General features: G+C 35.4%; 1 protein-coding gene across 1 annotated transcript; it reads left to right on the top strand.

The window, feature by feature from the left end:
• Positions 1–13,311: 13,311 nt before the first annotated feature.
• Positions 13,312–14,835, top strand: LOC119638235 (vacuolar fusion protein MON1 homolog A-like). Its single transcript, XM_038034898.1, has one exon. It carries the CDS (start codon positions 13,312–13,314, stop codon positions 14,833–14,835), a length of 1,524 nt encoding a protein of 507 aa, XP_037890826.1.
• Positions 14,836–15,465: the final 630 nt, after the last annotated feature.

The raw sequence follows: 15,465 nt of genomic DNA, 5'->3' as shown, positions 1-15,465 counted from the left end.
ATTAAGCCGGGCCAGACCGGCACTTAAACACTTTATACCACTCGCCTTTCACAATGCCAAATTAAGCCTAATTTCTCATGAGAACACCCCTACGCGGAATGTCCGCTAAATAGTGCACTCTGGCACATTGTCAATAGTTTATATCGATTTTCATCACGCGCGTAAAAGCTTAGACACACCGCAAATGATGTGGAAAATGGTTGTAATGAATTTGAGCCTATCCTCCATGTATTGTAGGCTGGCTGGTCTTTCAGCCTTAAAGCAGACCAAGTGCTCGAAATTGGTAAAAAGGTCTTTGTCATGAATGGTTTGAAAGGAAGAGTGGAATTTCGTTAATTGACTATTATTGACCCATAGTCAGGTCTTTTGGTTTAATTAAATATAAGAACCACTTTTACAAAAAAAAAAAAAAAAAAAAACAAGTGAAAACGCTATGGTGGGGCTAGCCCACCCTACAATTACTCATATAAAGACTTTTCAAAATCGTTCTTTGTAGGGAAGTGGTCGCTTAAGTGATCCGAACCGAACCCTTTTCAACAGCGTTTGCAACTGGGTCAAAACACGTCACCGTACTGAATTTCGTCAAGGCGTTTTAAAGATTTGCAGCTTCTACGTTGAACATAAGAAAATAAGACGGACAGGCGGTCAGATCAAATCGAATCAGAAAATGACTCTGTATCGGATAGGTATAATAAAAGATGGCTCTCTCTCAAGTTCTTCTGGGAGTTGCATATGTGAAGCAAGGTATAAAAATGTATTAATGTTAGCGAAGAATACTAAACAGAACGAAATTCCGTTAATTCATTTTGTTGTTTTCTTATATCATGGATTTTTAAAACTGCTTAGTAAACCATACTTTGTGCTCAAAAATATTAATTTTCAAATTCTCTCTAAAGCCTAATACTATTGCATTATTTAAATTCAGCAAAGTTTGTGATAAGAAAAAAAATTCACATGGAACTCTAAATTATTATTGTATTTTCGAAGAATTTGGTGTTGAGAGGCACCGAAGTTTGACGCACTGACATGTGATCAAAATAACCCACTGCACAGTGTTATCAGCCGGTAATATGTTATATTGCAATCTTTTGGTTCCATTAAAAGAATTCAAGTTTTCAAGCCATTAGTTGCAAAGCAAACCATAGCAACCATAGCGTATAGTAGCTGACGGTCGACACTTTAATTTAATTTCTATCAAATTACGTTTGCTTTAATTACTAACCAATATACTCGAGAAAGCTTTTTCGTGGATAGCACAGCATATTTGGTGAAACTACACGCTAGGAAATCTCAGCCTGTCCAGCCACTGAAACACCCATTTCCTGAAGAACTTTAACTGGACCTACAACCCAGTTTCAATAGAAGTGTATCTACAGTGCGCGTACTATTCGTGTTTTATATATGACAAAGCAGTCAGAGTGTGACGCTTATACGTGAACCAGAAGGACGTGAAGAAAAAGGAAGAAATAGGGAGAGCCACATCCTAATGGGCGCATCTTATGCTTTTACTGAGTACTCGCCTTAGCCACGACCAAGTAAGCCCAAAGGCTCTTATATTAGAAACCGAGAATCGCGACATGGTAATCGTAGTTCTTCCCTGCTCGGCTCCCACTCGGACTTGAAGTTTTAAACACGCACTTCTCCAAACCACTTTTTCTGAGCGTACTGCTCTAGCGTTATTGACCCGCTTTACATTATTATTAATTCCAATCCAAGGCCATTAATTTTAACTATATTAATATTATTTTGCTTTATAAAGTTAAGTTAATAGCGTAACTCTAGATGGAAACCAAATTAGCCAAAAGCCTAATATAAGGTAACTCTAGAAATGAATCAAATCGATATAAGATGCTGTGTATTGTGATGGCTTTTACCCATTTCGTGGCGCTGGTTTACGCTCAGTGGCACCAGGCTCTGGCTCACAAGAATTTTATGTTTTCTTTGAATTTTTGAAGAATAATCTGACTTTTCACAAGTTTTCACATTTTTTATTCATGTTCTTACTTCATCCACAAATCTTAAATACTTTTACAATACGAAGGCATTTCAAGAACCGTGGATTGATTAAAGTTACATGCTTATTACATTCCATATCAATACGCGTACGTTTTAACCATTTTACAGCATTGACCATATGATTATAAATTTACATCGAGGTTCTACAAATTATACGAACACTTTGCTTGTTCAGAGCAGAGTTCTCGTTATTATTGTCTACAAATCAGCTTCGCTTTTCTACCTTATTCGCGTTGTCGTTTTGACACTCTCCTCTGATTCTGACTCCCCTACTCGATCTGTCCCTCGATAAGGACCATTTAGAGCCAGCTTCACTATATCGCATCACAGCGTCGTTCAATTTTTATTCTATCAAAATCTCGGCATAGTCTAAAGATTTTCTCTGGCGATTGTGGAAAATCCTTTAAAGAAAAAAAATTCAAATTCAAATCTTTTCAAATTTTTTTAAAATAAATTTTTAGAATAACTCCTGCGGCCCCCTCTAGATTTTCAGTCATATTCTCAGAAAATGGTTTGCTTTGGTGTCTTACGAGCAAAATTGTGACTTATGATAGTGCGATAGGAAAGTTAATGGAAAAAAGCGGTTAGTTTGTCAGAGTCCCCACGCCATCTCATATTTTTACAAAAATATGAAGCAAAAATTTTGAACGCTTTAAAACCTTTACACCTGGGGATCGATTCAGAAAATGATTCCAAGCTTGTCCGTCCCTCTTTTCGTCTGAAAACTATCCATGTATTCAAGCTACTGGTCGCAAGTTTTGAGATACTTTGATGAAATTTAGCAAAATCATAAGTTTTGGCCCGAGGACGAATTCTATTGAAAACGGTTTGGATCGGTCCACATTTTCAACCACTCCCCATACAGCGCCTTATTTTGAAGTGGCGAAAACGTTTGTAAGTCGCTAACTAGTAAAAATTTCGGCATTCTAAATTGGTATGAAAAATTTGATTCCGCAATTTTTTTCAACCCCCTCTTATATAACCGTTTCTACGAAAAATAAATCTTTATATGATAAGAAAAGTCTAGTTGTCAATGATCAAATTTGCTCATGATAGCAATTTGACATAAAAACACAGCGGATCATACTTGAACCATACAAGTCTATTTTTTGGACACCGCTAAATATAAGATTTCTTATGAACAGTAAGCACTCAAGAAGAGAAGACTCAATTTTTAATATATTATGATGAAAATTGGTTGCTAATAGCGATTTAACAAGGAAAAATTAACGGTAGAGAATTTGGATCACATAGGTCAAATATTTAGACCCAATATATACAGAGGTTATAATGAAAAGACAGCCAGTCCTTACATGGGGAGAAAGTCGAATTTCTAAGTTTTTATCATAGAAACTAAGTTTGCAAAATTTGGATCACGCCATGAGCGGCATCCTCCAATATGCGGGCTTTCATGGAAAGCGTACCTTTGCAGGAAAATAGTGAGCAATTCTTGATGTATTGTTACCAACACGAGTGGAATAACTTTACTAGTCAAAGTGGTGTAGGGCGTGTAATGGTCGACCTTGTCGAACTCTAAGGTTTTTTTTTTTGAAATTAAATTTATAAAAACCACTTTATTTTTATTACTTTTTTTTAACGAGGTGGAGTTTTCAATAAAAACCGATAGCCTTAGATGCTGATGTTTTAAGATTTTAGCCTTAAAATATACTTCTTTCTCTATTCCTTTAAAAGCAATTAATTTCTAAATCACTTCTCGAACAGCAGTGTCAAAAGTTGTTTCACTCCTGGCTCAACGCCTGATTTTGCTAAATCCGTTTAAGTTGAAGTTTTCATAAGTAATGCTAAGCAATTGCATTTCATCTTAACTCCTTACACTAAATAGACAAGGCAGATATTTTTTTAATACAATTTTTGACTTATCATCTAACTTAAGTTAGTTAAGAGACGCTATTGTGTTCCCATTACCTTCTCATCTAAGACACTAAGTGACATTTTAATTAAATAACAAAAAGAGCACCAATTTCCTTAACACACAATGCAAGTAACAGCAACTTTGTTGAAAAAATTATGAAAACTTTTCATGCTTTTTTTTTGTTTTGTGTAAGGAAAATACAAAAAGTACAGTTTTGCATTAAAAGATACGACTCGGTAATGAATAGGTTTATATGCGGTTTAATAGAAAAAAAAAAAAAAAAACAAAATTATCAAAGAGAAGATAAATAAATGTAAAAATAAAATTATGAAAAAAGTTATAAGAGGAAGATAAAGAAGAAGAAGACGTAGAAAAATTTGTTGACAAACTTTCACATCTCTTAGTTTGTAAGTGTTGTTATGTTGCTCCTCTTCTGATCCTTTTGTTGTGGCTCGAAGTAAACTGCATTTTACTCTGAAAAATATTATCCAAACAATAAACTACTAAGAGATACTAAGGACCGATGATGAGTGAGAATGGAATGGCAAAAAACTTATTTACACCAAACTATAGTTTCCGCTAAAATCCCTACCACCATCACCACCATTAACCGTGAGCCTTATTCTCTGCGCCTTCAGCAAATTCAAGTCATGTAAAAACTTTTTCATCAAGTTTATTGTGAATTTTTCTTTTATTTGATATCTTTTGTTACTAAGGTGACTAAGAATTAAAAAAAGGAAAAAAAATGCAGAAATTGCCACGAATTCACGCAAAAGAAAAAGTCTTGTTAGATGAAACACCATTTGGAATATTCGCCATAAAACACAACAGTAGACCTACTCAAGTGTGTACCCTAGAAATGGGGCAATAGGCGAGGTTTGTAATATTGATTGATTATTTCTGTACAAAGGAATGTTTATCCTAAGCAAGCGTTATATGCATCTATGGAATCCTTAAATTAATTTGCATTCTTCACACTGACGAATTGCAAGGAGTCTATGTCCGAGTGCGGTGGCAGTAAAGTTTGACGCTTAACATATATCGATAATGTTACATTACAACCTTATTTTCACATTTCGAAATACGTGGTAGTGTTACCAATGATGTTAACTTGATCTAGTTATGGCAACGCACCTCCACTCACTCAGTAAATTTAGGTAATGAAATCAGCGAACTACAGTTTATTACCATCCACCGCAGCTTTATGAAGCGATCAATGACACCCGGGCAATCAAATGAAATGTGAGAGCAAATTCAAGATACGAGTGAATTTTCGCAACGTTCTGCAAACAAGAATATAAGCTCTTATGTCAGTTACATATCTACATGTAAAGAGCCCTTCATTGAGAATTACGATTATTATTTTTTAAAATTTGAGAAAAAAGCTCAACATATCGAAGCGTTTCTTTGAAGGTTGGGCATGGCAGTTAATTTCTGAACAAAATATCATTTAAATGTCCATCCATCCTGACGCAAACAATCGCAATAGTTTTTGTTCACTTTGTCCAAAGGAAATGTACAAGAGTGTTATGTCACACGACCGCGATCTGAATAGACAAACGACGGTGACGGCTCCATTTTCTAGTGAGCAAAATGATGAGCGCGCACGACTGAGTTACCGCTTTGGGAGAATTTTTTAATAATTTGAAGTGTTCGCGAATCGTGAGTCGCTACGTGATGAAACTGACAATTGTATTAAATATACTCACAACTGAGAGCACACAAAAATTATATTTCAAAGTGGAAATTATAAGTTTGAAAAGTATCCCTCTTAATGATAGACTTCTTACATTCATTTGCCGGACATCCGATGAATTTTTTTTGCCCTAAATCTAGGGCAGAAACTTTTATAGTTCCGCGCTTTTGTATTGAGTCAATTTCTCGGTTATCTCATAAGGCGGTCTCTTCTTCTCTAGAGGAGATCTGCTGATGATCAATATTTTGAGTGAAACATAATTTCCTTTTGCCGTTTTACGTTATTTTTTATATGCTATACCACTTGCGGTGCGACGTATAATAGGCTTGAACAGTGCTTTTGCCAAAATCCTTCTGTCCCTCTGTCCGCTTGGTGTCACCCTTCTTTGTGTAACCTAAAGATCGCTAATTTTTAAATGTTTTGATAAAATTTAACGTACTAACCTGTTTTGGTCTTAGGTCGAATCCGATTAAATAGATTAAGTCGAACTTATGTTAAAAAATACGAAAGTAATGTACGGTATTTAATCTTATTCGTCTTCTTCTAGGAGTCGGCAAATCAACAACAAATGACGCGTTGAGTTGAGTAAAAATCTTGGTAATAGTTAAATGAATTGTGATTTATGAAATGGAATGACAAACGGAATTGAATGCAAGTAACCAACACGGCTTCAAGTATTTATTACCAGAATTAAAGGCATCCGTTTTCTTGTAACTTTGACTGACTATATTTGGAGTGCTTCTCGTAAAAATTTATATTTCTAAAGTTATTTGAAGAAAAATTTCTTATACAAGATGTGTTTATTGCGATTGGAAAAAAAAAAAAAAAAACTGAAAAGTATTTGCATAAATTGAACTCTGTGACCAATGCGATGAATCCAGATACACTCTCGAATATATAAAGCGATGGACCGCTAGATGAACATGAGTTGTCTGTGGAAGATGATAACTCCAGTATTAGTGAAAATGAGAGTGAGGAAAGGAATCCAAAAGCATCCGCGACCTTAATCGAAATTCCAAATGAAAAACGTCGGCCCAGAAAAATTGCTGGAGGGGAAGATGCAATGCATGATTGCATGAGCACAATGCTCTCACAAAAAACATATACATCTTATGGCTCTTAAGGGGAAACCAATTTTCTCTTTGCATGGCCGTGAACGTAATATGTTTCGCAATATGTTTTTTTCAATAAGTATACTAATTAATTCACTTGATTTGCATGGAAGACGAGATCGAATTAATAGATACTGGCGACAGGCGATTTGTGTTTTTATCAAAGCCCATACTATTACTTCGATTGCGAAAACGAACTCACCTGCAAAGCCTTTGAAAATGCAACTTGAGGATATCTACTATCAGATTTCGTCTTTCTTAATGTTTTCTAAAACGAGAACAATTGCGCTGTGGCTTTATTACAAAATTTGACAAACATCGACACCGGTAACCGGATAAATAAAAATAATTTTACTCCTCTAACCAATTCAATACAAATACCGCTGCTAAAGAGCTCGATGCGTCCATTTATAAACAAAAATAAGTGCAAAGGACGTGCCCGTAGACTTCTCTTTGCAGTATTAATAATCGCTAACCAACTCGTAAAGCTGATGCATAAGAAAAATGTGTCCATAGATCCAAGTGATTTCATGTTAATATTTAAATTTGTGAAGGCTTTAAGGCCGTCTAAGTATGAAGTGCATACCTTTGCAACTTAACTGCCGATTGTCCAGGTTGTCTTCTATTCCTCTCAACACGATTTCAAGGAATTGATGATGAGCAAAAACTGTATTACAAATAAAGTGGAAAGGACCACGTTATGTTCAGCAATTAACGAAGCCGCGGAGACTAAAAACGCGGAGACTTCACCACGCCCTAGAGTAATTGAAGTTTCACAAATTGTAGATAATTTGTATATAAACCCAAACATTTACAACAATTATTATGCACTGCATTTTCGGGAACAAACTAATCTTGAGAGAAATTTAGATATATAGAAGATCTGTACTGTGAACTTTTACGATCGAACACATATGTCTGATTGGCCTCTACAAATGTTGTACGAACCTGGGAAGGAAGAAATAATGATTGGCTGGATTTCATCGCAAAACGAACTATATGCCATATTCGAGCCCGACCATGAAAGAAACGAGAGTATGTAAAAAAAAAATAATCAAATGGACCCAAGAGAAGAAGTCGTGTATTCTCTTCATAACACATTTCCAAGGTTTTGAACATTTTGAAGTTATGGTATGCGTTTTTCCGTATTCGATTAAATATGTTGTTGATGAGATGGGATATTTTCTCGAAGTTAAGATATCAGCTGAAATGATTCAAATACTTGCAAATTAATTACTAAGTACTAATTCAGTACATGAAACTGACTTCAATAATAAATACGGAGATGGAGACTTCGTTTAGTGTCTACTAAGGCAATGATTAGGGAATAATTGAATCGATTCGAAGAAATCGACAATCGAAATTTAAGTCGCCATAAAATTGTACACCTTAAGGCTTGGTTTCGGTTCACTATGGTGTATATTGCATTGATATACTTTATTTCAAAGGCTAATATCATATGGCTTCACTATAGCATTAAACAGTTGAAAAGGTACAAACTAACTATGCTATACATAGACATTGCTGCGAATGGATCGACACGATTATAGAGCTGTATGAAATCAAATTTATTTAGCGTATTCATAACAGATTTTATTATTTTTAAGATTAATTCTCAAGCCCGCGCAACACTTTGCTAGCGGAGTAGTTTTATTATTTTGATATCTGAAATCTCAAAATAGGCAATATAGGACAAGATTTCAACATTTTGATGGTCATCTTCAAAGTTATATCATTAATACGCCCTTCTGGGGTTTAGCGTCTATCGATGTGATGATAACATCTAAAAACCGTTTCATGTAGCTCTCCGCGTCAAAAAACTCTTTTTAATTATGTTAAATTTATGACAGTTCAGACGACCTTAACAGTAAATTGGATCAAGTGCAACGTATCTACACTCACGTTGACTTCAACAGACTGGCATTGCATTTCAAGCGTAACTTACGAGCTAGTTTCTCATAGATTGCTACACTTTCGTCGCTATAGTAAATAAACAATTTTGAAGCCATTATCACCCTCCTTTGGATCCTAGCGGAAAACGGGAACTAAAGCAACATGGTAGGACATGGATTTACGTTTGCTCATAAATAAATATATGGCGACTTTGCCACGGGCAGGACAACTTTCCCGTAATGCCCGAAGAGTCTCTTTGATCCCAAAATGTATCGGTCGTCCAGATACATAAAACTGCATGGTTGGCAGTAAATCATTTTTGTGAGTCCTGGCATCATGCCAAGAACGTGCAAGTCAGGTACTCGACTAACTTGTTCACTTGTCAGACGGAACCAACGTCCGTCTCTTCGCCACACGTGTCTCATACCAAGCATTAGTTATATTAATCGCACGCGGATCTCCAAGCACATCAGTATCTGGATCGATTTTACGTAGTCTCAGGACGTTCACATTTTACTACAGCGCTATCGTTGGTCTGCACCAATATTTTGCGCGGTTTCTTATCTTTTCGCAAATAATTAAAGTATTGCGCCGAAAGAGCGAGATCAGAACCCAAAGATAATTTGAAATGTCCCAAGGAACGTCTGGCAATACTTTCTTCTACTTTACAATCGGCTATACACCTCGCGCAATTCTTCTGGAACACCAGCTACCAAACTATTACTTAGCCAGTACAAGAAGTTAGGTTAACCTCATCATCTTCAGAATCAAATATCGAGACTTCGTAGCCCGCATTCTGAAAAGACATTTTAAGGTATGTGTTTGAAAGTTAACAAAAGTGAAACTTTTTTCCTAAAGAATTTTATATATTTTTTCCTTGAACGTCAAGGACTTGTAAAAAGAGTTGAAAGAGAACCGGGCCCTCGACTTGGCAACAACAAATATACAGGGCCTCGAATTTACAGAAACAGAAACTCATGCTAAATTGTTCATGTTTTACAGTAGAATTTTTTTTTTTTTTAGTTTTTTATCGTGTATTAAAGAGAAATGCCTGTAAATGATAAAAGGAGAGAAACTTGACGATGCAGATCTCGTGGTGACTCACGCGGTTTAAGGCTAAGGCAGCCCATTCTTCCGCTGATCCGTGATAAACAAATTTTTCATTCGAATCCTTGCATTTAATATCGGGTGGTTTGGGCCCTTTTGGTGCTAGAATGCCACTGCATGTGCCTTTGTGGCTAACCATACATCTAAGAAAACATCGAAAAGGTCGGATTGCGCCGCCAGTGTGGTTGGATATAGAGGTATTTGAAGAAATTAAGGAAGCCGAGAAGAAATCAAAATAAATTAACGAAAGAAGCACAAATTTTCGTTTCTAAGATTTTTTTCTTTTTTGGTATGAACTAAATCCTTTACGAAAATGCCGAGTGAACGTGACGTGATTGAAACGCAAACAGTGATGAGTACACTTGAAAAATTTCAGTTTACGCAACAGACAGACAACAATTGATTACAGGCTAAGATTAACGTTAAAGATCTACTAATAAGAAATTGACTTAAACTATTTATGCTTGCTTTATATTGGCGCATAATGGTAAATAGCAAGCCCTAAGCCTTTACCTTCTAAGTGAGATAACCTAGTAAGAAATGTACAAAATATTTGTACACAGATCACAATAGTATTGAAGGCGTAAAAAACGTGATTTGTAAGAAATACAAAATATTGGATGAAGAAGGAATTAAGGGTAAAACTTTAGTTTAAATCGAAATCGACATTATAGTCAGACATGGCCGACCAATAGCGGAACGGAACTTTTCATACCAATTTACAACGTTGAAGTACTATTACTTTTGTCGACAAATTTTGAAAATTGTAATAATTTCCGACCTTTCAGAAAGCGGACCGATTCGAGCCATTTCCAGTGGCTCCTAGCCTCGGGTCAAAGCACGACAGTATACTAAATGTCGTCAAAATATCTCAAAAATTAGGTTTATGTTGAACAGAAAATTACATGGTAAGACCTCAGACGGACAAAGCAACAGACACACTTAGATATTCATTCAGAAAACAATTCTAAGTTAATCGGTACAATAAGAGGTGGATCTATTTTCAGTCATTCTGGTTGGTACACATACACAACATAATGTACGTAAGACATACATACAGCCATTGCGACGAACAATTGACAATAAACAGTAATAAAGTGTCAAACGTGAGAAAATCCTGCCTCCCGTTGCTATGACAACAAATAGTAACAAAGTGTGAAATGTAAACATATTGCTTGGACACAGAAATATTATTTTTACTCAACTCAGTGAATTATCTGTTGGTTTGCTGAATTGCAGAGGAAGAACGATAATTATTAGAAAATTCGTTAGCAGCAAAAATTTGATGTAAGCTATAGACGTGGTTAGCAATTAAGCTAACAGAGCTACGATTACACTAAAGAAATGTGCGTGCTAAAAACCTTATGAAGACAACCGGACAGACGAAATTTACTCACCGGACGGACTGATCTTATGCCCAGGACCACGTCAAAAATCAAAAAAAATTTGTAACCCGAAATAAGAAATTTTTATATATCAATTGTACGAATCAATTCAAAAGAAAGCCTCGAGTCAGATAAAAGTCCAATATCTCCTTTTTTTTGCTAAACATAGTCTCTTACATGTATGTGAACATGGTGACGGTTAGAAAGAATAGCGTGGGGAAAGAGCGATGGGTTTTAGCCGTAACCTGAGAGGTGTACGAACACACGAGGAGCCGGAAGTATGGGGTTGAATTTTGATACTTGTCTTCCATATACCCGTTAAACGTGTCCTATTGCTACACGTAAGGAAGACGCGTTCCAAGTTTTAATATCCCACACAACGTACGCGGAAGTGAAATGCCAATAAACGTGCATTCAAAATTCAGGTCATCGTTTACACATTTTCATTCTAATCTGTTCGATCCCGTATATCTTTCTTTCTTTCTTTGAATGACTCCAATATGTTTTGATTGCTTAAACCCTTTGTGAATGGAAACAATATTTTTGCATTCGGCTTGCGAGTCTCATTCATATTCACATAAAAAGCATGATTTCTAACTAAATTGATGGCTTCACAAATCATTTCCCTTTTTTTAATATAATACTTTTAGCCGCTTTTTTGTTCTTCTAGTATAAATTAACGAAAATTGCCTTTTTTTCGGGTGTGCAGTGAAGTTATCTGCAAGACTGTAGATTGTAGCAATGTTACTATTAGATAGCTTTACAAACAGAACAATCGAAATCGAAGATTAAAGTAATTGACAGAATGATGCGTTATTCGTACTTTCGGAAAGCGACTGAAATTTTGCCGAGTTCTTGCGAGACTCTATGACAATTTGCAACTCATTTGACTTCGTATGCAACTAAACCAAAAGCAGAAAAGGTAGAAGAAGAGCTCAAGACAATGTGATATTTATTTTCAATTTAAAATCACGTAACTGAAACTTACATACAACAGAGAAAGCTAAATTTTTCATATGCGGTTATCCGCATAATTTTCAAATCAAAACATTTAAGCCATTCTTTGGCTTTATATAACCGTGCCAGTGAAGTTCACTTCTATGTTCCTTTTGTTGAACTCATTTTCCTTCTTCGTTCCTTCAATAATCAACCAAAACTTTAATTTGTTTTTCTTATATTCATGTTGATTGCTATGTTCATTTTACTTGTCGAATTACGTTGTTTCTGTTCACATTTACATTGACTTCATTATCATACCATGCTCCACCTGTGGTAGAAGGGTATATTAAGCACTTGAGACCGATTCGCCTTTTGCTATATCAATCGATTCCGAAAGACTTAAGCATCAGTCAACAACTTTTTTGACCACTCTTCTATAAGGCCTTATTTTGGAAAATCATTGTACATTGTATCAAGCAAAGTGGTCTAGGGAGTAGGGTAAAACTTAAGCGCACTTAAATCCACAAGGCAAGGGAAAAGAAGGGAGTAATAAGTAAACCTAATCAAAGATTTTTAGTTACGGATTTTTCTTCGCTACGCACATCATATATAATACATTTTATGAATTCCAATGCTGTTTTACTTCTTTGCATTGATTATGAAATTTTTTTAAATTTAATTTACTCTTTATCTTAAAAAGTTGACTACGCCCACCCAACATTATAGTGCATCAAAATTTAGTCGGTTTTTCAATAACTTTATAACGCGCAGAAACAAGCTTCAAAAATCCCCTAAAGTATACAAATTCTTGTTCAGCTTCAAATTTGGAAGGCACCTAAACATGTCGGCTTGTTCGTCTGTTGGCGAATATGAAGATATCGCCTACAAGTTTGCAAAAACATTTGGAAGTGACATAAACTTTTCTAAGGACCCGCCTACAATGGCCACTCGTCTACGCTACAAAAACTCTTATTTTGAAAATATATATTTTGAGCATGAAATTTTAGTTCTCTTGCTGCTTTTGCTTTTTTTTAAAATAACAGTGATGGGTAGAAAAGATTCTGTCACGACCGAATATAATTTTCTTACTTGTTATTTTTGACAGATGTGTGAATTGTATAGACTTTAAATCATTTGTATTTACTTCCGAAAGCGAAATATGTTGGACATGTATTTCTCTATAGCAACATTCGAAGATTTATTATTTTAAGGCGCGTATTCGTTTTTCTTGAAAAGAAACGAAATTAAAAAGTTTTACATACATTTAATTTTAATTCGAAATAATAAAATATGGATTTAGATCCTGAATCTAATACTAAAGTTGAAAGGAAAATTAAGCTTTGTAGCGAAGACGAAATTTCGGATATGTCTGATAAAAGGAATGAGCAAGAAAGTGCGACAACTTCCGTTGCAATAACTAAATTTGATACTGGCAGCCGATTGGCGAGACCGATTGCTGGCACGCAGGACGTGGACGTTGAAGTGATTGCACCTTCTCCTAGACGTTCGTCGACATTGACTTTATTGACGACTCACAACGATTATTTGAGCGATGCCCTATGGCGTGTACACCAGAAGCACATATTCATTTTAACTCGTGAGGGTAAACCTGTTTATACGTTGCATGGCAAGGAACAAAACTTGTCCTCGATTTTTCATATAATACATTATTTGGTTAATTTAGCTGCGAGTCGCCATGATGAGATTGAAGCGATTGAAGCGCAAGGAAGACGATACGTGTTTTTGGTGCAGCCTCATCTTATTCTAGCGGCAATATCGAGAACTAGCTTATCTGTGGAACAGTTGAGAATGCAACTTATTGATATCTACTATCAAGTTCTATCCATCTTAACTTTTTGCAATACAGAGAACGCATTTAAGGAAACTAGAAATTACAATCTTGGACGTCTGTCGAATGGTGCCGATACTTTAATTCATAGGTTAGCAACTGTCGATTACAATGATCGTATAAATAAAAATATTTTCGCATTTTTGACAAACTCGGTACAAATTTTACCGCTGCAGTCCTCGATCCGTTCATCTATAGAAGATATTATTAAAAAGGATTGTAAAAAAGTGCGCTTTTTAATATTTGCCATATTAATAATCGACAATCAGCTTGTAACCCTGATCCGTAAGCGAAAACATTCAATCAATTCGACAGATTTTAGATTAATATTCAACTATGTCGAAACTTTGACACTCTCTGAAGGGGAATCTGTTGAATCTAGGCCATTTTGTTTGCCAAGATATGACGCAGAAGGCTACCTGTATGCACATATTTCTTACTTGAGCAAAACCTGCCCGGCGTGTCTTCTATTCCTTTCGTCGAAGACAGATGACTTTTGTGATTTAACGGCGATTAAAAAATCTATTAGCAACCAGTTACAAAAAGGTGAATATTTATCGGCAATTAATGGGGCGATTGCAAAGATAAAGAAATCACTTCTAGACCCGACAGCAACTGGAATTCCAGAACTGAGGCATTTTCTCTACAAACCCACATATTTGCAGCAATTGTTATGCGCTGAATTTTCAAAACCGTTTAACACCTTTGAAAAGTTTCGATATTTAGAAGACCTTTATTGTAAACTCTTCGATCGTTTACATAATAGATATTGTCCTTTGAAATTTGTGTACGAAGCTAATGAAAACGAAATAAAAGTTGGCTGGACTTCAAATGAACACGAATTGTATGCGGTATTCGATCCATCTCTTGAGCAAACCACAGCTATGCAGTATGCAAACAAAATCGTTAAGTGGATTCGACAAGAGTTTGACACACTTTTTATCTATCAATATCAAACGTTTTGAGATCGCTTTTGTTTTTCTAAATTTTTTCTTTTTTCATTTGCAAACTCTTGGCTTAATCTCGATTTTCGAATACAAAAAATCAAATGTGATTAAAACGATTCGACAAGGATTTATTTATATTTCGGCCCCTTTATGTACGTGTTTTACATTAATAAAGAGCTAATACATGTCGTGTTACTTAACTGATATGATTAATGGCAAAATCTTTTATCTATAGAAGAAATTATAGTTTTTTAAAGACTATGTGGTTTTGCAAATTTGTATACCCACCACCCTCGTGATACAGGGTACACTTTGCTTCAAAGAGGACTTAATAGAGTCCTGAACTTAAGACACTTAAGAGAGTATGAATTATTCGCTGTTTTTGTGCCTTATCACGATAGAAATGATGTTGTTTGTTAGGTAAATAAAATGATCCAATATTTTAAACGAAAGTTTAGTGCGCTCTTCATAAAGGTTTAAAGGTCTTCAGTTTTGAACAGTTCAGAGTAAACCCTTTCGTCTGAAATTATCAAATCAATTTAAACGAATCAAGAACAAGAAAAGTTAACTGTAAAGATACTCCTTTATTACACATAAAGTTTTCCTTTCGTACGCATCACTGAAGGATAAGATGTATATTTATCTTGT

Source organism: Glossina fuscipes, unplaced genomic scaffold, assembly GCF_014805625.2.
Source record: "Glossina fuscipes isolate IAEA_lab_2018 unplaced genomic scaffold, Yale_Gfus_2 86, whole genome shotgun sequence".
Classification (NCBI taxonomy): Eukaryota; Metazoa; Arthropoda; class Insecta; order Diptera; family Glossinidae; genus Glossina; species Glossina fuscipes.
Note: the sequence above shows the minus strand (reverse complement) of the source record. Positions and strands in the feature narration are given on the sequence as shown.

Bases quoted from the DNA above. Each gene is read 5' to 3' on its own strand.
- LOC119638235 (XM_038034898.1), top strand. From the start codon at position 13,312: ATGGATTTAGATCCTGAATCTAATACTAAAGTTGAAAGGAAAATTAAG.